This window comes from Phodopus roborovskii, unplaced genomic scaffold, assembly GCF_943737965.1.
Source record: "Phodopus roborovskii unplaced genomic scaffold, PHOROB, whole genome shotgun sequence".
Taxonomy (NCBI): Eukaryota; Metazoa; Chordata; class Mammalia; order Rodentia; family Cricetidae; genus Phodopus; species Phodopus roborovskii.
The window spans coordinates 2335284-2362034 of record NW_026125577.1 but is presented as its reverse complement, the minus strand read 5'-3'; the positions used below and the strand labels follow the sequence as shown (position 1 = coordinate 2362034).

At 42.3% G+C, this 26751-nt stretch overlaps 1 protein-coding gene across 1 annotated transcript in view; it reads left to right on the top strand.

Moving 5' to 3' along the window:
* The window catches only part of Crim1 (cysteine rich transmembrane BMP regulator 1), a 174228-nt gene that overhangs the window by 141542 nt on the left and 5935 nt on the right, over positions 1-26751 (top strand). The window contains 6 exon segments of the mRNA XM_051177901.1: positions 527-683; positions 2453-2574; positions 3703-3912; positions 7152-7367; positions 11907-12128; positions 26274-26468. Of these exon segments, the coding sequence (XP_051033858.1) occupies positions 527-683; positions 2453-2574; positions 3703-3912; positions 7152-7367; positions 11907-12128; positions 26274-26468 (1122 nt within the window).

Below are 26751 nucleotides of genomic sequence, written 5' to 3'. Positions count from 1 at the left end.
AGCAGGCAGGCTTTTTTTTTTTTTTTTTTTTCAAAGAAAGGAGGAAGTCCCAAATGTTCCACACAGTATATCACATTCTATGATGACACTTGCTACACACAAGTAAGTGTATTGTGAGCATTCAGATATATGTGTTACCTCTGACAAAATGTCTAGAATGAATCTGGACTATAAACTTCTGATTGCCATATGTTAGTGTAAATTGCCATCAGTGGTTTGAGGTGAATGGTTAATCATGAAAAACTGCACCCAATCATTACTTATTAATGGTGACCAGCCCAGTCTCATCCCAGGCCTAGCACATTCAATTAGGCTTCAGAATTCATTTCACCACCACAACACAGAGCCATGTGAGAATGTGAAATAGGACTGTCTACACTGTGTTAACTGTGTGGCCTAGGCTCCAGCAGAACTGGAGTTTAACTCTGTGTAAGCTGGGAAAATTCAATGCAGGCATCAAAGTCTCACGTCATGCTCTCTGGTCTGTTGTCTTTGGAAGAAACATGCCATCCATGTGTCTCCACAGGGCAGGAACTGTGCTTGGGCCTTAAACGGGGTTGCAGCTTGGACTGTCCCTTTGGTTTCCTCACCGATGCCCATAACTGTGAGCTCTGTCAGTGCCGCCCACGGCCCAGGAAGTGCAAGCCCACAGTGTGTGACAAGTTTTGTCCACTTGGATTTCTGTACGTATTTGTCAGTACTTTTATTTCCAATTCAGAAATTAAGTGTGATTTGCTGAAGTGGTCATACCTGCATTGGGGGCTGTTTTGTTTGTGTGTGAATGAGCCAATGGTGGTGTGATTCAAGAGGGCCCTGATGTTTATATTAGGGCATTCAGAAATGAGGGAAATCCTTGCTTCTAGATGTAGGCATTCTTACTTGATAGGAAGATGGTACAGGTACACTGTAGGTAGGTTATTAAATATTCTTTATTGAGTCAAACACTCCATCTGGATTATTCTGTGGGGAAAGTAAATGCTACCAAAAAGAACTGCTTCTAGCTGTTTGTGGTAGTGTACACCTTTAATCCCAGCACTCATGGCAGAGATAGGCAGATCTCAGTGAGTTCAGGAACAGTCTTGTCTTCAATGAATTCCAAGTCAACCAGCATAGTGAGACCCTGCCTTTAAAGCATGAAAAGAATAAGAAATTCACCACTCAGATTCTGGTTTTATCATTCATACATTTCCTCTCTCCTATTATAGTCTGTGGCTGATGTATGTGTGTATGTGTGTGTACATATGTACATGCCTCACATCATGAGAGTCTCAGATTCATCTTTTGTCCATTTTCTTCTTTAAAATTTACTAGGTAGAACTTCAGCATAATTCTCATTTTAATTTTAATATTTCCATTAGAAACATTTCTTAAAAAAATTCTACTAAAAAAAGGGAAAAAAAAGCAGACTTGGTGTCAAAACTCTGTAATCTCAGGAGCTGGAGTCTACATCTAGTTCAAAGCCAGCCCAGAGTAAATGAGACCCTTGTTCCCAGCATTTTAATTCTTAATTATAAGACACAAGTGTGATACCAATACGATACAATTATTTGGGCTGGAAAGGTGTTTAGGAGCACATACTGCTGGCCTGGTAAGCATTAGCAGCATTCGGCCACCTGTAATTCCAGCTCCAGGGGTCTAATGCTCTTTCTGGTGTCTGTGAGCAGTTGTAACACACAAACAAAAATGAATACTTTCAAATTTTCGTTTTACAACTTAACTGCTGATACAAATATAAAGTACCTTCCATCCCAGTAAAGCAATTAATTAATAATTAATAGCTTCTAAAAGTTCAGGTTTTTATTCATTTTCAGTAAACACATTTACTTATTTACTGATAGATGTCTGTGTGTGCGTGTATGCAGTGTTTGTGCTGTGGTGTGCATGTACAGAATAGCCAACAGCTTTTGTAGGGTTAGTTTTCTTCTTTTCCCTCGTGGGTTCTGGGAAGCAAACACAGTTCATCGGGCTTGGTGGCAAGTATCTTTTTGCCCCTGAACCACTCTGGCATGTGGAGCCTTGCAACCTCCTGTGTCATGTATAAGTTTTGGTATTTGAAAGTTTTACTAGTGTACGGAATTTCTGAAAGGATATGGCCATTTGGGAAAGGTCCACGGACTTAACAAAATGTCCCTAATATTAATCTCCCAACATTGACCAATGATACACCCTCAACCATCCTGTTCACTGCAGTTGAAGGTCCATCCTTTCTATTGTGGTACCATCTTTCTAGTTATGCCCTCACCTGTGTCTCTGGGAATGGCCACATCCCAGAAGCATATAAATGCTTAGGCAGTCCTTCGTGAGAGCTAATTACACCTGGCTTAGGAGTTCGGAATGCAGGTGTCCCATCCTTCTATGTAAATGATGATGTTATTGACCCTTGGTCTGAGGGCTTGGGCATCATTGGAAACTTTTTGATTTTCTGACCTCTGGCAAAATTTTAATTATCCAGGAAGAATAAGCATGGCTGTGACATCTGTCGCTGTAAGAGATGCCCAGAATTGCCATGCAGTAAGATCTGCCCCTTGGGCTTCCAGAGGGATAGTCATGACTGTCTTATCTGCAAGTGCAGAGGTAAGTATAAGCCCTTCCTCCTTGCAGCCTGGTAACTAAGAGCTGAAAAGATTTAAGTGATTGGTGTCTGTTCTAAAACAAGTGTCACCATGGGACCCTCCCACAGGATACCCTTTGTCTTTCCTCACAATAGAATTAAAAGGGCTCAGAACAGAATTGAAATGGAGTATGTGTGGTAAGCACAGTGGCCAAGCTAATCACTTCTTAGGGCTTCACTTTTACTTGTCTCCTAAACATTTAGCCTGAAGCTATAGTGCATGTCAGTCTACAGAGGAAACCATTCTCTTCCTGAGTGGGATTGATTGCAGTGAAGAGCTGTGTTTTGGCATCTTTAGGAGTGGGTGTATCTAAACTGTTCACATAGGTGTTCCCTGGTAAGAGAGTTTTCATGAGAATTTATACCTTGAGAAGCACACAGCAGGTAAAATTCCAGCTGACTCACTGCCCGAGCCTCCCTTCTCCAGTGACATTCCTGAAGCCATTGAATGTGCACCCAGAGCTGTCGTCAACCTTTACCTCAGCTAAAGTCCTGCCTCCCCTTCCAATTTGTAGTTTTCAGATGATATGCCGATCAAATAATAGAAGACCCCTATAGCATGCTTTTTTTTTTTCAAAGTTTGAACACTTTTAAGGTTATTTGGAGGAGTTACAGTAAACAAAACTGGGAGGGGTTGATGTAGTCAATCAGTTTTGTCATGTTACTAATCAAAAATCTAGTAGTTGCAAGAGGCCCAGAACCCGGGAGAGGGAGGGGGGACAGAGGGGTCATTGCATGAAACTTCTAGAACAATGAATACACACATACACACACACACACACACACACACACACACACACACACACACACACATTACAAAAGCATTGTCTGTTTACTATATAAAATAAGAGAAAGACTTCAAAGCCAACAATACTCCCCCAGTTGGAAGCATATTTGCAAGCTCCTTCTATTATTTTTCAAAATTTGGGGTCTGTTGATTTGAATTCTTTTCCTGGGTCTTTACTGTATCATTGACTGTCCTCCCCAGGCCTTGTTTTTGGTGTCTGGGTTCTATACCACATAAAGGCACTACAGGCTGTTTCTCCTATGCCGTAACTGATTCTTTATCTGTCTGCTTTCTGTCTGTCCAGAGGTCCCTGCTTCAGCCGGGCCACCTGTCCTGTCAAGTACATGTCTGTCCATGGATGGCCATCATCATAAAAATGATGAAAGCTGGCATGATGGGTGCCGGGAATGCTACTGTCACAATGGAAGGGAAATGTGTGCCCTGATCACCTGCCCAGTGCCTGCCTGTGGCAGCCCCACCATTCGTCCTGGACAGTGCTGCCCGTCGTGCGCAGGTAAAAGCTGGCTGCCCTCTTGTTGTGCAAGACCACCTCCAGCCTTGTGGGGCCCTGCAACCGCCTGTGACTCTGGGGGAAATGTGGTGTCTAATCCTCAGGACACTTGTTAGCTGTCTGTGACTTCTGTTCTTAATAGCCACAGAGTGAGCCAGATACTGTGAATAATTAACCCAAGACCAAAAAAAAAAATTGGTTCTCCATATTTTTGAATGGTTTCTGAGTGGTTATATTGCTCTTTGGACTAGCTCTTTTTTTCCCCTAGAGATTTGTAGACTTGTATATGTTCTCTGCTAGCATCCTTGGTTAATTGGACGTGATTGGTAAGAGTTTTACTTCACAAAAGCTTATAATTTACCAAGTAATACTGGAGGAAGGGGATCACTGAAATCTGTGGCTGTTGCTCTCTTTTGAAGAAATGGGTGTGTGGCATTCTTGCCAAATGGAAATATTTTGAATGGCCACAAATTCAAAACAGTCTAGTCCTAATAATAATAAAGTGAGTTACTAGAACAGAGTGGAGATTACTCACACTGGCCAATGTTGAACTGGCCTTACCTCCTGGTACATAAATACTCAGCTATACGATTCTGTCTACCTCAGCAACTACCAAATCGGGGTAGCTCCCATAGCTTTGCACATGACATATAAATGCAGAATATGTGTCTTTGTTTTCCCATATTGCAGTTAGATGTGTTCTCTGCCAGCTGTTCCCTTTACCACATACTTTGCAAGTAAAGTATGAGCAACCACCATGTCCATCGGATCAGAAGCAGCTCAGTGAGATAGAGTTGTGTCTACACCAATTTTTCTAGGAAGAGAAAAAGCGCTTGTTCCCTCCAGATGTGGTTTATTGGTGTGTATTGATACCTGGGAGCTTGCTCCTGGGTCTCTGTCAGCCACTGCTCAGCGAAGAAGTCTGAGCTAGACAGGTGGAAATAAAGAAATTCAGATCCCAAAAGAACTGCAGGCGTGGAGCCATAAGCATCTTTCTCTGGATCAGAGATACAGCAAATGCTAAAGCACAGGGTTACTGACATTTGTTGGGGCTAGAAGAGAACTCCCTTGGTGCTTGCTTTGCAAGCAGTAGTGCAGATCTTCAGGGATGGTTACTCAGACTGTAATTTCAGCACTGGGGGTGGGGGTTAGGGGTGGAGGAAACTGAAGGATCCCTGAGACTTACAGGCCAGCTAATCTAACCAAGTGGGTGAGCTCCTGGTTCAGTAGAAGACCATTAAACATAGATTGGATAGATAGATGGATGGATGGATGGATGGATGGATGGATGGATGGATGGATGGATGGATGGATGGGTGCATGCATGCATGCATGCATGCATGTATGCATGGGGAGCTATTGAGACAGACAATAGACATAGATCTCTGTCCTGTGCGCACACATGCACAGGCACTCACTGGCTTTCTGAATGTACATACACATACACGAAAACATTTCTTTGCATGAGTGTATAAAGTCCAATTATTATAAGAATCTGTAGTGGTTTGCTGTGTGTGAACTGTTCTGACTAGAAACCCCAAAGGCCTTCTGTCCTGGTGTACTCCTTCCTTGCTTAAAGATTGGTTGCGTCCTTTTGCCTTGCAGAGCTAGTCAGTATTTCCCTGGGATGAAGGAAGAGCTCCCTAAATCCTCAACAGTGGGATCCCCAAATGGCAATGTCTCTTGTGTCCTTCCCCCACACCCTTCTTACCCTTTCCTTTTCCTCACCATCCCTCCAGCTCCTCCGTTTTGCTTTAAGGCAGGACCATAATATAGCAAGGAGATTAGGGAAAGACCCCTGCAAACATTTCTTCTGATGATGCGCCCCCTACTTAATAGCATTTCAGTTGTTTGTCCTCTCGAAGTCCTTTTTGAATGCCATCAGAGAATCTTTCCCAATGTTACTGTTTCAGTGAGACATTTTCTCTCTCTCTCTCTAAGCCACTGTAAATACTCTCCTAGCATCTTGTCCCCACTTTCCTGTCCATTCTTTCCTTTTTCACTGCTCATACACCAGGACTTTAAGATCAGCTATCTATTTTCTGCAGTCTGTCTGCTTAGTCCAAGTCCCAGTCTTTCCTAGTTCCCAGGAGGTAAACCTGTCCTGAAACCTGCTTTCCTAACCTGAAAGTCAGCCCATACCACTGTATCCCATCAGTAGTGTTGACTGGTGCACTCCCCACTGCTTTGTAGGTACCAGCCCTGGTACACTGGGTTCTGACCATTTCTACACAGACAGGGTTGTTTCTCCAGCACTCAGCATCCACTGAACTCTAGACCTGAGCCAATAGTGACATCTCTGGACCCTTTCTCAGCAAGATGCACCCCTGTCAACACCTCCTTGAAATCCTTGTTGTACTTGGACTACAGGAGTATGGTTAGTGCCATCTTAACTTCCCTGCACCACATCAGTACCTCTGTAGACATTTTAACATTAAAGTATCTCCATCGTTATTGTCTCACACCTCTACTGTGGGGAAAGAAGACATAGTCATCAGACTCCTAGCCCAATGGCATTGTCTACCAAATGTTTAGTCTCAGGTGAAGGGTTTCAGACTGTTGACTCTCTAGATACATTCCTGCTCTAGATACTGGCAGCTGGCTGAAGAGAGGTGTGGCTCCTTGAAAGTGGGCCACATTTCCAAGCATGAAAGAATCCCAAGATAATAAAGTAGACAGGACATCCATCATTTGGAAGTTTTGTTTAATCCAGGGTATATCCATTTACTGTTGACTTCGGCCCCAGCCCCTTGACTGTGCTTAATGCTCTGAACTGGTAGCTTCCAAAATATGTAAAATAGAACAATAGTACCTCCTTCACAGGTCATTGGAAGGAAGAAAAGAAATAAATAAGTGAGAAGTGCCCAGCCTGGAAATAATTGGGCCATAACAAGCATTCAGTAAATGAGCGATCTCTATTCCAGACAAGTCCTGCATACTTAGGGATGCTCCAACAAGTGGACTTCCTTGCAATTTAATGCTTATTGAATTCTCTCAGGACTATCGATGGACTCAGCCACTTGAACATCACTTCCTGAAATTAGCTCTTTGCCTAATGTCTCTAGGCATGGAATTTGTTCTTTCCTTTCCTATCCGTGGGATAGGAATAGGGAGAGTTCTCTCACTCTTTAGGCACTTCAGCTTCTGTCTCACTTAAAGCAAACACCACCCATTTCTTTGGCAGTTGCAGAAGCTGCAGCTGAATAATTTTTCTCATGTTTTGATTCTGTGTCATTCCTCAGATGACTTTGTGGTGCAGAAGCCAGAGCTCAGCACTCCTTCCATTTGCCATGCACCCGGAGGAGAGTACTTTGTAGAAGGGGAAACATGGAACATTGACTCCTGTACACAGTGCACCTGCCATAGCGGCCGGGTGTTGTGTGAGACCGAGGTGTGCCCACCACTGCTCTGCCAGAGCCCCTCACGCACCCAGGACTCCTGCTGTCCTCAATGTACAGGTAACCAGCAAGGTGGCACCAGCTTGATGGGAAGGATGCAGCTTTGTTTGATGGTTCTGTGGACCTAGACATTGGGGTGAGCTGTATGCCAAACACAGGGACCCGTGCAGGAACCTCTGGATGCCTGCTTCCCCAATCCATTCTCCTCCATCACCCACATAATAAAATCAATATGCATCCCCCTGAGTTGACTGAAAGAGAAAGAGTGGCTTTTCCCTTTGTCCTTTAGCCTTCCACTTCAGACTGAAGATGTACATGCAGTACAAGCAGTCCCTTTATGCCAGGTTATTTCAGATTATTTGCCCATGTAAAAAGTCACTTCACAAGACACATTTGTTTCTGACAAATATGGAAACTAGTAATAGGTGAATACTATTAAAAACAAAAAACAAACAAAAAAAATGCCTTGAAATTATAGAGGTTGTAAGAATACTTTGAAAATATGCCCATGCCCTTCCAAAACTGTGATTAGTAAGTTAAGACCAAGAATGTTGAGTGGGTATTGCTGCGTATGTATAAGGACTGCTACTTCCTGTGATTTCTCAGATCTTAGCAGGTAAATTTAAAGTCATGAAAGAAATATGTTATAATGTAAACTTGTCAAGATATTAAATGTGAGCTACACTACTGGTTTTATAACTAAAATAGTAATTCTGTTAACACTAGAACAAATGGCTTTTAGAAAACAAATTTAATTCAACACTTAAAATCACCAAAGCAGCTGGTTTTATTTGGTGTTGTTTAATCTTCCCAGTTTCTCAGCTAAAACCATAACCTCCTCTATGTATACAGTCAGTGATTTTTTTTTTTTTTTTTGTTCAGTAGAACATAAACCTCCATGTTTTATTACTTCCTTTTTACACTGGCTGTCTAGTTAGCTTTCCAGGTTCTTCTGTCTTTCTGTCCAGCATACTCAGAAACTAAATTTCAGTCCAAATGTCATCTTGGGACAGATTTATTGGTATGAATAGCAGCCATGTTAATCTGACAGGCCTACCTAGTGCAGAATTTCATCTAGCATAAGTAGTCCATGTGTGTTACATATTTAGGGTATGTGTGACCTTTTCCAACCATGTTTTTATCATGACCACCATGTTATATGGATGCAAGCCCTGCTGGTGTTTGTATATTAAGGAAAATCTATGACTGCTTACATCCACCTGGTAGGAACTATTTAGTGACAGTGAGCTTATATCCATTTAGTTACTTATTTTGCAGGCATTTCTGGAATGCCTGAGTTTAGCCTTGGGGATCCTGAGATTAATGAAAACAAAATAACTTATATCCTGGGGAGTATTAGTCAGTGTGGTGTTCTACATTAATGAAATAATAGTGTCCAGAGGAGAACTGTGAAAAGAGCTTGAGGGCAGGCAGATAGCTTGAGAAGATGTGAGAACAGAAAGAAATGTTCTATGCCTTTGGGGTTAGACACTAAGTGACTAGGAGAGGTTAAGGGCAAGGCACTTCTCTGTGACAGCAAGTCTGGATTCATTGATGGACACCTACTGCACTCTGAGACTTTGCCCAAGAAGAAGAGATGGACAAAGTCCAGGCCAGGTTTAGGCCCAGCTTCACACAATAAGAGTCTGCATTGCAGAGGCCCCTACGGTTCCTGTCAAGCCTGCCATGGCTTTCTGCTTTTCTCTTTGTGACACTCCATCTTATACCTGGCTTTTTCTTCTCATTTATAACTTTAGGTCAAGGTTACTAATATCCTAATATTTTTCCTATATATAGATAACTCAGTGTTAGCTCTCACCTTAAACTTTGTATATGTATGTATGTATGTATGTATGTATGTATGTATAGTTGTGTATGTATGTAAATATTCTAGTGGTTGCTTTCGGATATATGAATGAGACCCAAGCTAGACTAAACAGTATTTAAATGAACTACTTTCTAATTATTCATCTAATTATTCATAATTAGATTACTGCAGTAAGAATTTCTATTAAATGAGAATCTTACTGCCTCAGCTTCTCAAATGCTGGAATTAGAAGTGTGAGCCACTATATCTGCTTCTCTCCCATTATCTTAAAACTTAAGGTGTCAGTATTTTTTTACATCACAATAAATTTGAAGAGTAACATTGGTAACTACTCAATTACACATCTAGAAAAAGGCCAGCCTTAGGTTACCATATGCTAAAATGGTCTAAGAATGATACCGACTTGTCCACAAGACCTGTGTCTGTATGGCAGTTACATCTCTGTGGCCTCTTCCCATTTTGTGGCCTGCCTCCGGAGAGGTGGCTCCCTAACCAAGAGTGCAATACCAGAATGATACTTCCTGAAGTACAGACAGAAGAGAGACAGACTTGATGACTCACATCTATAATTCCAGCTCTTCAGAGGCTGAAGAAGGGTGATTGCCACAACTCTAAGAACAGCCTGGCTATGTAGTTCCAAGCCAGCCTGTCTCAATAAAAACAAATGTAAGAGAGGATAAATTACATTGTTTCTTTATTCTACCTTTCTATTCCCCCCCCCAAAAATAAAAAGCATATGCTAAGACAGACAGGGAGATACAAAAGAAAGAAAAGCATTAGTAGCCACCCAGGAAAACACTGGTAAAATGAAAAATGAAACCAAGAAGTAAATGTTTGGCAATGGCATTAGACAGTCTCTGGACCCAGGGGATAGGAATAGAAAGGAAGAATCAGGTATAGTTCCAAGTGGTGGTGGTAGAGGGGTTTGGTTTGGGGCCTCCAGTCTTGTGGGAATATATGGCCCACTCTGCACCTGCTCTGAATCTCACTGCCATCACAGAGAGTCTTCTGGATGTCAGTTAAGAAGCCTCTAGATGTTAAGGCATTCATTTCCTGTCTTATCATTGCTGTCTCATCTTCACCATCTTAAGTTTTAGTCACAGAGTTGGACATTGCTTGCAAGACCTCAGCAAATGTGGCCTGCAGGGTCCTTGGGACTTAAGGGCCTAGAGCGGCAGACCAAACTGAGTTGCACTTACTTCCGCCAAAACCAAACTTAGCAATGGCCTCTCTCTTAAGGAAGACAGTCTCTCTTGGCATGAATGACCTCAGAAAGGTCACTGAGAGCAGAATCACATCCTTCTTTTTACAGAATATGAATGGGACATAAGGAACCATCCACAAAACAAAGTCCCATATAGTGAGCTGGAACCAACATCTGTTCAGTGTGACTTTGTTTTCAGGACTGATGGGAGCAGAGGTGGTTGAGGTTTAAGGGATAGCTTTGGGACCGTTTCTATTGTGCTAGCTCCCTTCAGGTCCTCAGAAAGGGCCTCAGGTGAAGCAGCTGCTCATTGGAGTAGAGTGGGGTATATCTGTGAAGCAGGTGTAAGATATTCCATTCAGAGATTCTGCAGTGTGTAGTAACTATGTGTCTACCTCATACTTCTGTCTTGTGACTGAGCATTCATGATGCCAATTCAGAAGCACACAAGATAACCCTCCATTGTGTGTCCACTGAGAAGAGGTGGCTGGATTCGGATTTTGCTTGGTCCACTGCCATGGCTATTTTTAGACTCCATAGAAATTGTGATGTCTCTAAAGTAGGAACCCCACAAACTTACACTTCCCTTTTTCATATCTCAGATTTCTTCTTGTGTTCGATTTTCATTCATTTCTGTGGCTACCAACCCCCAAAGAGATCTGTGTTTCCTGGCAATGCTCTTTCTCATTTCAGTTTGCCATGTGATGTGGAGACCTTCCATAGCATAACCACAGATGACTTCCCTGGGTGGCATCCTAATGCTTGATCTAGGTTGCTAGCCCCTCTGTCACTAATGGGAATGTCTAAACTTAGGAATGTTACAGATAGGAGTCTAGATAATGTGGTAAAGTGACACATGTTTTAAGTATTGAATGGTTAGGACTGCACTGGCTGCAAGTAAGAGAAAACCTAGCTATAAAATTTAAACAAGTAGTGGTTTATTTGACTTTTCATGAAGCTTAAGGCAGGTACGGATCACTATTGATCCTGTGGCTCAGTGACGGAAGTAAGTTTGTGACTTGGGCCAGCACATTCTTCAAGGTAAGAAAAAAGGGTAAGGTGGCAGCAGTGCCTCCATCCTCAGGAGAAAAGTGGAAACAACCCTAGACATGGCTTTATCAACCCTGAACTGCAGCTAGACCAGGTACCTCACCGCTACACCCCCAACACACTCACCCACCCACCCACCCCCCCACCCCCCCCCCCGGGTTCCAAGGGAACCTGGGAAAACAGGAACAGGTTTTCCTGATTGAGCCATTGTGATCCAAGTTCCATGAGCCTCCAAAGAAAATGAAGACTTTGCTCAAGGTAAGAAGGAAGGCTAGAGTAGACCCTGTGCGAGCCCCTGACAAATCTCCATGACAATTTTTTTCCTAGTGTTACTCTGTCTTTAAATACAAGACCTTGCTGAAATAAAGCTTCCTGATTTTTTTTTTTTTAATGAAGCACCTGGGGGGGGGGGAGGAGATTTTTTTTGTCAGTCTGATTGACGTTTTAATATGCTATGTGTGTTGTTGTTGGTAGACTGCAGCATTGTCTTTGCTGACCTATATGTTCATTTTTCCAGATGAACCTCTTCAGCCTTCTACATCCCATAATGAGAGTGTGCCTAGTTACTGCAAAAATGATGAAGGGGATATATTTCTGGCAGCCGAGTCCTGGAAGCCTGACGTTTGCACCAGCTGCGTATGCATGGATAGCGTAATTAGCTGTTACTCTGAATCCTGCCCTTCCGTGTCCTGTGAAAGACCTGTTCTGAGGAAAGGCCAGTGCTGTCCCTACTGCCTAGGTAAGATCTCTCCAGGTAACCACTAAATTGACGTTGACAACCGTTTGCATAGATCAATTTGCGTTTCTTAAATTCGTGTTTCTGGTTGATATGCATACAGACCCAATGTAGGAACATTTGTCAGGGGAAAGATGAGCTCCAAGAATGGAATACATGAAGAATAAATAGCTGCTGCCTCGAAAATGTGATGGCACTAGAACGCCATTGCATTCCCTTGGGACCCTTTGCCAGTTCGAGTTTTCAATATCATAGCTCTCTCTACCTGATGATTTTTGATAGTCACTCCCCAATACTATTCCCCATATTAGAGAATGTTCATTATGTAAAACTTGCCTCTCCCTTAAGACCAACTCATGAAATATTCATTAAATCTCTACTTGTTTGTCTTTTCCTGTCTTACAGAGCAGTGGGATGACCCTGTTGAAGCCACGTGGCTATCCATGTAGGTGGCTTGAGCACTGATTAAGGCCTAAGTAACAGATAGTTCTCTTTTTCTCCTTGTGGCCCATAGTGCCACATCCTGTAAGCAGGGGACATAGGAATATTAGTCCCTAATGTCCAAACCAAACTGGTCCTGTGGCTATGAGCCAGTGCCACTCTGGAGACCAGAAGGAAAGCTGAGACAGCTGGAACCTCTAATCAAGGACAGCCCTGTCTCCCAAGGCTTTCACTGTCTTTAAATGAGAGAGAAGACACAGCTCAGTTCCACAGTGAATCCATAATCAGAGTAGCAAATGAAAACACATGCCAATTGTTAATTAATTACAGGTATTATACACATGTTGCCAGTGGGGTTTGTGTCTTTCTAGACACAAGTATTGCAAGTATTTGGGAGTAGTACCTGGGTCACAGAATGCTGTTCTTGGGGATTTTACAGAGCTAGTTATGCTCAGTGATTATACTGAGTGTGTATGGATTGATGTACTCGGTGTATATATACACAAAAGATATAATACAACTTGTCTTAAAATCTGGGTTCTCTCCTTTGAGTGACCATCTATATAATTTATCCTTGAGTGAGGACTGTGGCTAATTGTGATGTAATAGCAACTACAGATTAGGAATATGTATGGAAACTGGGGCAGCTGGTGATTTCCCAGTGGGAAGAGATACCCACAAGCATTGTTCCTAAATGGAACTAAGAATAGGTCAAGACATATATATCCAAATTAGCTACTTACCTTTCAAAGAACTGACTAAAGTTTGTGCAAGAAATGGCATGCTGCCTTTGGTGATCATTTGAAGCCAAGATGTAACTAAGATACTGTCCATCCTACATACAGAAGTACAGACAGTAGTGTCCCATTTGCAAATCCGAACTCCAGTGACAAAAGGAATTAATGAACTACCCAGGATTACATGGGTAATCTTTGGCAAATCAGAGCCAAGATGGGCCAAGAATTCCATGTTAGCTTCTTGGGAGGAGGGGGGCGTCCTCCTAACAAATTTCTCTTGTGTTGACAGTTTCAGAGGGTTTTGTTAACTGAACATTCCATTGCATACTGCTGCATCATCCCTAAAGCCGGTTACTTTAGTTGTAAATTAGTTCTCATGTGGTAATGATAAATCACTTCTCTTTCCTCACAAATGCAATTCCCCAAATTGTGGAAGAAACCTTCTGCCAGCCTTAATATTTCCTGTCTTCTGCTCTTTTTCATCATACTCTCAATTCCTGAATCATTCAGAGTAGTATGCATTTTTCTTTAATGTAAGCAAGAAAGACTTACTCAGCCAAAATTTGTGATCTTGGTTTTCAGTTAGATGTTAAACACTTTCATTAAATCATGGTTCATATAAGTGCATATTGTATTCCAACACCCACTACAATAGCCCTCCACCCCATCTACCCACCAATATGTGTGTTCACTTGTATTCCATAAGCCTAGGACTCATCTTAAGGGAACATGAGATTTACCATCTGGAACTATACCTTGTATTGTATTCACAAATCTTATTGTTCCATACCTGTTATATATTTGAAATCCTAATTAAGCCTCCTTTGTCTGTGTCACGCTTATTTTGTACATACTCTCATTAAACTACTCCTGTTGTCCTGTGGCTCTGCTACTCAAGCATTGAAAGTTGAGTTCATGAGGTAACTTAGGGATTTACTGTCTGATTTGCCTATTTTATTTTTGGGGTAAAACACCCCAAAACACTCTTAGCACCTGATTTGTCCCAACTCCCCATCAGCCTGACCCCTCTACAGAGGCACCAGGCCTGGGCAAAGCCAGCCTTTCCAAAAGTGCTTCAGAACTGTGGCTGAGTTGCAGATCCTTAGTCATCTAGAAAAGGGAACGCGGTGAGGGTGAAAGGGGCCATGGATTCCATGTTGTACAACATAGGATTGCTTCCCCAAAGAGCAGTGAGAGCCAGTGTTTGTGTTGGGTCCTGTTTGGTACATTCTTGGTTTCACTCCAGATTGTTGGTCCTCACAATCACTTATATCTCACTAGGGAGCGCCTGGGTCACCAGGGGCACTAGCCTTGCTGTGGCCTCAGGCCTCCTGCTGGTTGGGCATTGCTCTAACAACCTCACAGCTACTGAGAAACCGACCTTTTCTCATATGAAAACCAGAACATTTGCTCACATTTCCCTTTGTATTTTCCTTTTCTCAGCATGAGAGTAATAAAAAGTAGGTGGATCCTACTAAAAGTGGGCTTCTAATTAATTACAAGTGTTTGTGTTCCTTTCAGCTAAATGATCTGCTCACCAATGTGCAGTGATAATGGCTCTCCTTTGATGTGTGAAGGCCTCCTATTACGTGTGCTAATTTAGTAGGATGTGTAATACAGACATAATTAATAGGATTAGTGATTAATTTTGAAAAGTGAGCAGCTTTGTCTAATTGCTTATAATACCTATCATTGGGGAATTCATCCTTCTACTCCAACAAAACTAAGTAGTAATTACCCAATCATTTTAATGGAGCATCTTAATTGATTTTCTAATTTTTTGTATTATGCCTTCCTGCACAAATACACACAAGCCTTCGTTGTATTTGCATAGGCTTTCTGACTATAAAGATGGCTCAAAAGGGCGAATGGGTGTGGAGTCAGGTAACATGCTGGTAATTCGGCTGTGTGACAGCAAAGATACATGGGTCCTTGGAGCTCCTAGATCTCTCCGATATGATGCTCTTCACCCCAAGAGTCTAGGATGCTATAAAGCGTCCTCGCTTTGCTTCTGGCCACATGCTGTGTGCCTCTCTCACTCCTTTCCAGAGGAAAACATCCCTCAGGGCTGAGTGATATATTGGTTCCATGACTCCCCAGAGAGAGAGAGCAAAGGAGTAAACCAGTGGCCAGCACCCTATCTGCACTCACTGTGTTTGTGAAGATGCATACTCTGCCCACAGCTTTGGCAAGGGGGATATGAGTATTTCCATGGAGCCTTTTTATGCCTGTGATTCAGGTTTTTGCAGGTCGACTATTCCATAGAAAGAGCACTCCTTTGATTAGACTATTCTTAGTCTAACAGATGGGGTCCTACGTTAGTTCCCTGTCAGCTTTGGAATGTGAGATGCTACCACAAGGCTGGTCCAGGAGAACAGAGGCACTCCGCTAGTTGAGCCAGAAGCCTTACTTAGAATATTACCTTGAAAATTATGGTTTGGGGAAGATGTACTTATTTGCTGTTATCTTTCCTGACATTTTAGGTCACAATTAGGATATTTTAGGCCTAGAAGTCCCTGGGCCAGTGAATCTTTGAACTTAAGAAGGTTTTGACTAAGAGCTCTTTGTTTATTAAATATGTAAAACATAAACACATGTTGTTTAGAACTTGCATGTGAACACAGTTAAGATAATCTATATATGACTTAGAGTCAGTTGAGAATGTCTTTAATATGGATCTTTGAAGATCTGTGAAAATGGATTTTCTGATAGGTGATTTATTAAAGAATCATTTTCTCCCACTGGGCTATTCTTTTTGTGATATCTCTGATCAGTACATAGCTGAACTTCCTATTTGCTGTGTGTCAGTCTGTACTAATATCAAAGTGGCATCATCATAAGGAGTCAAGTTTTCCTGGCTTAAGTCAGAACTGCTTTTTTTCCCCCCACATGAACTGTAGTGCTATAATTGTGTAGTGATCTTCAATGAATAAGAAAAAGAATGGCTCCCTAACAGAGAAGAATCTGTGTTGTATACCATGCCTGTCTGCTGCCCAATATCCCTTGTGCCTAGGCTTTGACTGATCAAAACATTATCTTCTTAGATCTCTATATTCCATAGAGGTATATCAGCCAGAATCAAATACAATAAACCTCTGCATCGGCATCATTAAAATACAGAATCCATGGAGTTAATGTTACATGTTTTTAAGTCATAATGTTAGGACACTAGAATCTAATATTCCAATGTATTTGTTTAAAATTAAAAACTTGTGCATACTGTTAGGAACTTGCCTTGGAGCCAGAGTTATGATCATATCTCTGAAATATACTGGGTCAGTATCTTGGTGATATGATACAGTCTGCCTCAGCTGCCTCCTGTGCTTCTCAAAGGTACTGTGTACATAAAGCGAGACCACGTTTGTTCCTGGAGATGCAAACACATGAGTACATGCCTCAATGAACTCCTGCTTCTTCAGTACAGACTGTGGCCAATCTAAGTAATGTTCACATAGCGATGTGTATCTCCCTGTGTGGAGTGGATCTTCTGGCCTCCCCAAGAGAGAGGTCAGCACAGCAGTGATGTTTGATGGTCGTCTTCCTCCTGTCTTTTCTCATCATTAAAGGTCCGTGGCTTCTTTGGTCTCTTCTGTGGCCCAGGTAGAAATAGCATGCTCTCTGTAATACTGTGTTGGAGGTAAGGCCTTACCTACAATCCTCAGTGTCCTTTACACACTGTCAGAATGAGAAGAGGGGACCCACAAATTCAGTTTCCAATGTCATGTGATGAGCCCATGGACTACTTGTGTGGTATTCGCTGTGACCCCAGGGCAGCAGCTGCTGATTGTGGAGGCCATACTCCCCTAGTGTCCTGTGTCCCTTCTACTTCTTCCTCAGCTGCCAGGTGAAGTGGCACCAGAGTACCACCCATATTGTCAGAATTAACATTAAAGATGTTCATGTAAAAAAGAAAGAGATGTGATGTAACAGAAAGTCAGGGAAAACAGAATGGGTGTTTGTGTATTGTTTAGAGGGTGTGAGGAGGGAAACATGCCGGTTGTCATCTACTGTACTAACCTTGGAGCTGGTCTAAAGTTACCACACCAAAAATAAACTGTGTTTCATTTCAGTTTGCGTAGGTCTTGCCCTGTACCCTAGAAAGCACTTTCTTCTGTGTATTCCATGCTCTGTTTTTGTTTCTCCATTTTTAGCATCCTTTTCAGGCAGCAGGCATCATAAACAGAAATTCACAGGTTTGCAGTTTACTCTGGGAGGGCATCTGGAACATAGCATCTGTCTGGGCCCATGGCCTTGTGTTATAGATCCTCCTTCACAGGGGGAGTCTGAGAGCTGGAAGCTGGCACTGGAGTCCCAGAGTGTAGCAGTGTTTGCCCTTGCCTGCTTATTTCTGTGCCACAGGCCAAGACTGATTTTCTACCTGCCAGTGGTAAGGGATGGGTAGAGACCTCTTCCCCACTGGACTCACCTGATAAGGACCCCAGGACGCTGCTGGTAGAGGACTTCGAACTACAGGAAACATCTACTGCAGGTTCAGAGACAGGAACATCCAGCCAGTTGGCTTTCTTAGCAAAAGGCCATGCTCCAGCATCCTAAAGGAGGTTACATCTCTCTTCCTTCTTTTTTGGAGCCACCTTGATCTTTCATTGTTTCTGCCTGCCATTTAGAATACATTTATTCATTTCCAAAATTATTTTGGTGTGTAATCTCCAGGTACACACAAACACACAATTGCTGTGAAATAGTAGGTCTTACTACAAAATAAGAGTTCATTTAAAGTTGAAAATGAGCTACTTCTTTAAACTTCAACATTAAAGTGTACCTGACAGCTCACAGTAGATAACTTAATATAAGAATTACATTCTATAGCTGAGAAAACCTGTCTTCTTTGCATGCAATGGAAATCAACCAAAAATCACTATATACCAGTTGGTTAGATTTCTGTTCATAGAACTCAGGAACATTTCTAATTCTTCTGTTGGTTTGAAGCAACCATTTTCTTGCAGTATTTTGGAGAAACCTGAAAGGCTCTTTTGATCTTTGTAATAGAGTTAGACTTTACAGCCCCAGAAATAGATGAAGTAAAATAAAATAAATCTGCATTTTGAAGAAAGGGCTTTGATGGCTACTGGCTTATGCATCAATAAAGATGCCATATAGAGATGGAAGCCAGACCATATAGTAATGTTTGTCTCTTTTTTATATGAAAATTATTTTCCAAGCTCTTTCTCGCATTAAAATTGTCCAGGACTTGCATGCACACAAGTCCATTTGAGCTCCCTCCATAAACTTGAGTCTGCACTATCCCTTGAGCCAGTATGCTCAGGGTCTGTGCCTATATATCTACAAACTTCTAGTGCCCTTTTGGCTACTTACTTAGTTCCTGCTTCTTGCAATTTCTGTTTAAGTCTTTCCTTTACATCAGATAGGAGATGCTCATATTCCATATGTTCTCCTTATATCTAGCATTTGCCCAGCTGAAGTTGATGAAGGAAAATGCCATCACAGACAGGGATTTGGTTGGTGCATTATCAGAAAGCAAAAGGGGTTGGAGAAAAGCATTGTAATAATGCATTAGGAGAAGTGTGCACTTTATTTTAACAAGTCTTTGCCCTATACCAATGCTTGATCATTAGTAACCCTTGGCTGCTTTTTCTACTCCCTCTTCTAAACCATATGCTGCCCACACTGTGCAAGCTACCTTTTTACCCCTGCCTAAGTGAGCTCACTAAATCTTATTTACCTGGCATTGGACTGAGGAAATAAGATGGGCAGGTAAAATGCCTGCTGGTGCACAAGCGTGAACACCTGAGTTTGGATCCCCAGTACCCATGTAAAAAGCCAGGCATGGCAGCATACATCTGTAACCCTGTAACACATGCAGATCCTCAGGCTTGCCAGCCAGCCAGTCTGGCCAATCATGGAGTTCTAGGTTCAGTAAGAGAAACAATCAAAATGTAAGTTGGGGAATGATAAGTGAAGTTACCTGACATTGACCTCTGGCCTCTTTACACATACACACACACACACACACACACACACACACACACACACACACACACAGCACATACCACACACGTGTGTGCATATACAGACATAGGCTAAACTATATATACACACACCTCAGATTTCAAACTTAGTGCCCTGGAGTTTGGAATGCTTTGAAGCAGTACTTTAGTATGCCCACTAAATGTAAGCCCCTGTGGTTCTGGAAGCATGTCCCAGAGAGAATATGTTCACTCCTGAAGCCAAGAGTAGAGAACAATACTGTCTGTGTGCCTGCATCTCAGAACCTGTGGAAGGAACAAATGTCCCAAGTGGGTCTGGGCTGGAGTGATATAAACAGGGAACTTCTTAAAGCAAAAGCAGCATTTAGCTTCTTAGCCACCAAGATCCCAGAGTAAATTACTTTTCCGGACTCTGTATTGTGGCAAAGGATTTGAAAGAACTGATGCAATGTCTAAAGCTGCCTAACTTCCTCCCAGGAAGTGACTCCCACACCATGACCACCAGAACAGAATTGGAACCCGAAGTTTTTGTAGGAGACGGTTATCTCTAAGGCAGAAACTGAAAGTGCAGCTGTAATGCAGGCTACAGTAGGTTTAGGTTTCTGTATCCTTCTGTGGAGGAAATGGTAAGCAGTCAGGAGAAGCTTCCTCTGCAGAGGTTCCTGTTTCCAGCTCCAGGATCCAGGTCAGAGTCTTCCAGGCCTCTGGGTCCATGTGAGTCATGAGACTGGAGGCTGAATCTGGAGAGGGGAAGAAAGCACTGCTGGCCAGCTGGTGCGGCCCTTTGTGAATTTTATCTTGTAACTGAAACAGCTCAAGTAAGTAGTAAAAAACAGGTCCATCCAACCTTCACAGCTTGTTAAAGGCTTTCGTTCTTGTGTTGAAAAGAAGTAAAACTGTCAAGTTAAAACAGTTAAATTCAGTCTAGAAAGAGTAGACATGTAAGGCCTTGACAGTTCTCCCCATTTATGTAACCAAAATCCAGGACGGATGGAGAGGAAACCACACTGTGTTTTACATCTCTGCTTGTAAAAGGTGTTGCATATTTTTCAGTGTGGTCTTGGGAGGTACAAGATACTGAAGATACTGTTGCTTAAATTTGCATACAGGAAGTGTGTGTGTGTGTGTGTGAGAGAGAGAGAGAGAGAGAGAGAGAGAGAGAGAGAGGAGAGAGGAGAGAGGAGAGAGTGAGAGAGAGAGCATATTCTGTGATTTTACCCTGTCATGGAGCCATTGTGGCAAATAGACACCAGCTCCTGGTTTACCATGTTGACAGTGACAGCAAAACAAATCCTTTTACCTGAATGAAGCCATTCCAGATTGGATCTGATGGGTAAAACAGGGGCCCAGAATGAGAAGCAAAATGCCACAGCTTATCAAACCAAAGTATAACCAGGCAATATTGACTGTCTCACTTGAACATGTCAAAAATTGGCTCTAGAGACGACTGCCAATTAAAAAGCCCAAAGCTTTCTGAAGCTGTGGCAGTGCCCTCAAAATACACTTTTAGTGGCAAGGGTTGCTTCAAAGATGTTCCTGTTCGTTGGGATGTGTAATTCCTAATATATTTGTTTTAAAAGTAGATGTTACTGTAAGTCAGTGTCATACCTGGTGTTTTCCTTCTCTCGTCATTTTCTCTAAGAGAGAGGGAGAAAGGAAGACGAGAATTGTGAGAAGAGATACATTGGATGAAGACTTCCAAAACGATCCCTGAGTCCTCACCACTATGCCATCTCCACTCCTTAAGTAGGCTGTGCTACTTGGTTGAAAGAGGTCTCCATTTCCCAGAGTCACTGATTAATAATGACTTTGGTTTATGTGACACTGATACCTGCTCAAAAAGCGAATGCTCACATCCCCCAAGTCATGTCCCTATGCTTGGTAGATAGAAGGCATGCAGGAGCTGGAGAGCCAAACCCACTCTAGTTCCTGACCTACCCTTCCTACTCTCACATCTTAGACAAGTAACTTCAATCCCATGTGCCTCAGATTTCTGTGGGATTGAAACAATAACCTGTACACTGAGTTGCAGAGAAGGAATGGAAATGACACATGTAAAATGTTTGTCTGGGTGCCCAGCACATAGCAGTCATCCAGTAAACAGAATTTAAAAATAACATGGGGTATTGAGTAATAGAAGCAATGGCCTCATTGCCTCTGTAAGCAGATCAATCAGGTGATCAATGCAGTGGTAAGAATCAGATAGCATATGCACCCAGTAACCACCTAGAAACTGTCTGTTGGTCTGCATTCCTCCTCGGGCGGGGCAGAGTGTTTGGAGTAGCTTTTATATGTAGTCTCAATTAGGCTAAGCAGTTCCTACGAGAAAGTGACAATGATGAGTTTGCTTATTCATTATAAAGACCTCCAAAGTCTCCTATCTTTCCATTTTGAAGGCTTCTTAAAACTCATGGTCCATCCAGCTACCATCATCTACTCTATACTGTCAGACCTCTGCTGAAGTCACTAACCTTTCAAGAGAAACTTAGTAAAAAGCTAAACCATGAAGACTCATTAACCAAAATCTATCTTACTTTTTTTTTTTTTTTTTTTTGTCAGATGGCAACTGCCCTGGTAAAGGTCAATTGTGTCAAAAGCAAGAGTCATATCTATTTGCTTCATTAGCAATGTGAAGATTTGTTAGCACAGTGTGGCTTGGTTTTATACCCTATTTGGAGAGAACAAAATTAGTTGCTATGAAATGTGTGATATTTTGGCTCAAATGGACTTTCCAGAGAGCAGAAATGATGTCTCTGACAAGGGACTTACTGTGAATTTGTGACCGGTGGTGCACTTGGGGTCTCTGCACATCCAGCAGTCTACTAACTCTGACCCACCTCAAGTCAGACACTAGTTTAGCCTTTGCTGGGCTCTGGGTGTATTGCGTGACCTCAGAGAGTTTCGGAAGAGCCTGGTGCACACTGAAACCCACCTAAGAAGGGTGTTGCTGCCAGATGGCAAGTGCCATGCTCAGAACATCTTCATGTCCAGGTTTTCTCATCTGATCTCACATCTGATTTAAGTCGTTTGCAGATGAACAGAAGCTGAAAGTGACATGCTTCTGAGGTTCTCAGTGATGAGGAGAGCTTGAATGGAACCATGATGAGCAGATGAAAGACCAGGCATCCAGGTCAGATAGTAGTCAGCCCGCTCGTGGGGAAATAATTCTAGAGAGGCTACATGTCACTTAGATGGTCACCAAGTCTCACTCTGTCTCTGGGAAACTGAACCTGGGTCTCTCCATGGCTTGCTAGCAAAATGGGTTCCACTGTGTTCATGGGCATACTTCGAATTTTCAATCCTCATGGAATTTAGAAAAGCATTTGGGTAACAAAGTAAAATTTAATTTCAGCTATTGTGTAGCCCAAAGTCCTTGATGGAGGCCACTGCCTTCAAGGTAGTCAGGTACTTGTTCCTTCTCTTGTATCATTTCATAACTATTCTTCTAGACTCTATTGTGGTCCCATATGGCCACTGAATGAGTACTGTCATAGGCACTGCATCATGCTGTCATTCAACACCTTGGCACTGCCCGTGCTTTTCTTAATCTGTTAAAATTGTTCCAAGTGGGTAAGTACCATTCAAAAAAACACCACATTTGGGTGTGACCATCTCCCTTCCATATTCTCTTATGTATGTGTGGCTAAGGTGGGTACTGTGTGACAGGGATAGAGAGTATCGAGATTTCTATTTTATATATTTTTTCATGTGTTAGCCAATAGTAATGAAGTTCCTTATTCAAAAGAAAAACAGAGAAAATGAAAACCTCCCCATTAGGTGTAGCAATCACCATTAACTTTCCTTCTTTGTAGACAGCTATAATTATAATTATGCTAACCTGGTTGGATTTACAATACGTAATTCATTTTCACAGCAGTCCCATGTAGTACTAGCATGATTTTATCATGAATCTTTTTAACATTTATTGTTAGACACGATTCCCCTTCCCCCGCCCCAATTTTTTTCTGCTTTAATCAAAATTGTAATGAATGTCTTCATAAGCAACTTTCTTTAGGCCATTGGTTCTCAACTTTCCTAATGCTGTCATCCTTTACTACAGTTCCTCATGTTGTGGTGACCCCCAACCATAAAATTATTTTTGTTGCTACTTCATAACTGTTATGAAACACAATGCAAATATCTGATATACAGGTATCTGATATGTGACTCCCAAAGGCTTTGAGACCCACAGCTTAAGAACCACTGATTTAGGCTTTTTCTATTTCCATGGGCTAGAGTATAAGTAGTGAAGGGTGTCTCACACTGGTTTTGTCCATTACTCTATACCATCATTCTTACTAGAGCTGCCATTTACTGGCTGAAGTCCCACCTTTTACCCTTAGTAATTTTTAAGCCCTTTCTAGGTTAGTGGCAGTTAAATGGACATGGTCATCCAGAGAAGCCAAGAGTTTGTAGGTCCATGCTGTGGGTCTGTAAGGTCCACAAGAGTATCAGGGACTATTTGGAAAGACCTAACCTGACCCCTTTCAAGTCCACTAACTATTTACTACTTAAGGCAGAAAGATGATTCCTCCTACTCTGCCTCCCCATTTGTACCCCGACAGTTATTTCACAAAAAAAAAAAAAACCTCAAACCTCAACCTTCTTTACTATCTCTGCCTAAACCCAGGCCAATATCTCATCCTGTTGGACTCATTCCCGATCTGCATTACCACATTAGGACTTCCATATAGGTGGATTTCTGTTTCCTTCTAAAGCAAACTAAAGAAGGACCCTCCCCACTTTATAGGAAGGATCTAAAGGTCTCACTGTGATTTAAAACCCTTTATTGTCCAATTCAAAACACATCTAGTCTGTCTCTCTCTCTCTCTCTCTCTCTCACACACACACACACGCACACGCACACGCACACGCCCATGCCAGACACCCTGGTACTTCTTCTTATTCTTCTAATAGGTCAAGCCATTGGATGCATCATCTTTTTCTGCAGTGCCTTCTCTCTATTATCACATTGCCTTCATTGCTTAAGCGAGAGCCCAAGCACGCAATCCTGGGAAAAGTCTCACTGTCCCAGCAAAGTGGATCATTCTGCCCTCCACACACTGTCCACTTCTATTTACTTTGTATCCATGGTAGTAACTGCACAGGGCTTTGGTGAGGGGACTGCCCCCAAAGGGTGCTTATCCACCACTGTGGGTCAGGGTCCTGACTACATTAGCCCTGTGATGAGTATTTTTTTAAGTGTGCGAATTCCCTCACAATGCTGGACACCTCATTTTGGAAGCTAATATTGCTCTGTAAGCATTAGTACCATTGATATATTAATATCTTAAGATGTAATGAGTTTCTGTGCTGAGAGCCTAAGAACATAGAGCTCAGTGCTTAGCTTTTAGTTGAACCCCTTTGTACAAAATCTTCAGTCCTACTGTCATTGTGTGTCATTCCCTTCATCCATAGCAGCACTTAGCAGAGGTGCCACCAACATAAGATGCAGGGTGGGTGACAGCCAAGATGGAGACTGGGTTGAGTCTTCTCTTTCACAGTCCCTCACTCTACTACAGTGGCTGAAGCTCTGCTCCATAATGTTGGACCGTCTTTGGAACTGTTTCACAGCTTATGTAAAACATAAGCCATACTGTTCCTTCCTTACAAAGTCACCACATAATAGACTCTGGATTCGTTGACCAACATTGTCCTTCATGAAATGATGATGGGTCAGTGTTTCCTGAATTAAGCACACTAAGCCCAGCCCATTTTCTGTGCACATTTTAGATATTTTAATTGAAGTAACCTTCTTTAAGGATTCCATATTAGCAAACACATGTATCACAGTTTTGTTTGAAAGTCTTCAAATGAGGTGTTAATGTAATAGATGATTCACCAAACACTTAGTGTGGAACATGAACTAGTAGCCAAATAAGATTTAGCAGGTACTGAAAAATGGATTTTTCATTTCTACTAAAATGTTCCCTACTGATAGGCAGTAGTAATCAAGCAGTAGAAAAAAATGTTGAGAGACAAAAGTTATGCCTTTTAATATGTGATACCAGTTTTATTCCTCTGCTTCAATATTCTGTGTTCTGTCCTTTATGTGTGTCCAGTGAAGATCATAACACCCGAGAGTCCCTTGAGGCCTCCTGGGAGGAACAGGGAGCCCTGAGCACCACAGCTTTCCTAAGGAACTTTGCTGTGCCAGTGCCCAGTGGTGCAATCTTTAGAATCAAAGCACAAAATTGCCCCACATTTGAAGTTGTCATCCAGCCAGTCCATTGGCCTGGTGACGGGCTTCTGCATGAACCAGCCCATCTCTGCCTTACTATTGATCTGGCTGGCTCAGGGCCACCAGTCTTAAACTCCAGAGAGAAAGCAAACTACTGTTAACTCATTCATGGATCACCATGAATAAGTCCAGAAGAGAAGGGAGCTTGACAGGGAAAGAGTGTCATAAGGAGTAAATGAGGATGGTGGGAGATGATGTAAATTTCTAAACAAAATAAAGTAATTTTTAAACATATCTTGTCCTTGAGAACCATAATTTTCTGGTGTTGGGCTAAATGAAATAAACTTTTGTTGGTGGTGGAAATGTCCTTGTTGGTAAGAAATCATGAAATATCCCTGAAAGGTGAAGGAAACAATTCTCTAGGCTGATATAGCTTATACCTTACCATCATTCTCATGCCTTGCCATTTTCCAGCATGGTTTACACTAATGGTGGCATTGGGCATGAGTAAAGCCCAGCTCTGTAATTGTGCCCATTGGACCCCTTGTCACATTCTATATAACAGCCTAAAGACACTTGCCCAATGAGCAACATCCCCAGGTGGTTGTTGCAATTGGTATTCTCTGTTAGCTTTTGTGGTCCTTGGTTATTTGCTTGGCCACAAGAAAGGGTCAAGAGAATGACAGACAACACTGTTGGGACTGGAGAACAACTGGGTCCCCAAATTCTAGAAATTATTGAGTATCATGCAATTGTGTCAAGCTGTTCCCTTTAGATTGCCACTGGAAGATGAAGCCCACCATGTTCTCTTCTTTTTCACTAGAAGACACAATTACAAAGAAAGTGGTGTGTCACTTCAGTGGGAAGACCTATGCTGATGAGGAACGGTGGGACATTGACAGCTGCACACACTGCTACTGCCTGCAAGGCCAGACCCTCTGCTCAACTGTCAGCTGCCCCCCTCTACCTTGTGCCGAGCCCATCAAGGTGGAAGGAAGTTGCTGCCCGATTTGTCCAGGTATCTAAACCATTGTCCTTCTGTTTTCAAGCCAAATATGACCCAAAGAGTGGGTCAGTCCAGTTGAGATGCTCCTACACAAAGACCCCAGGGTAATTTGTGAAACTGTGACCATGTAGGCGAAGGCTGTACCTCTTTTAATTGACATCAAGTGGAGTACAGCCTCACAGGTATAGACAATCCATTAAAGCCAGCTGTTCTGTCAGAGTAGCATAGTTTTAGTGCAGCATTGGACCAGCCCAGGGAGAAAGCGCTGAAGATCAAACACAGAAGGGAGTAAGAC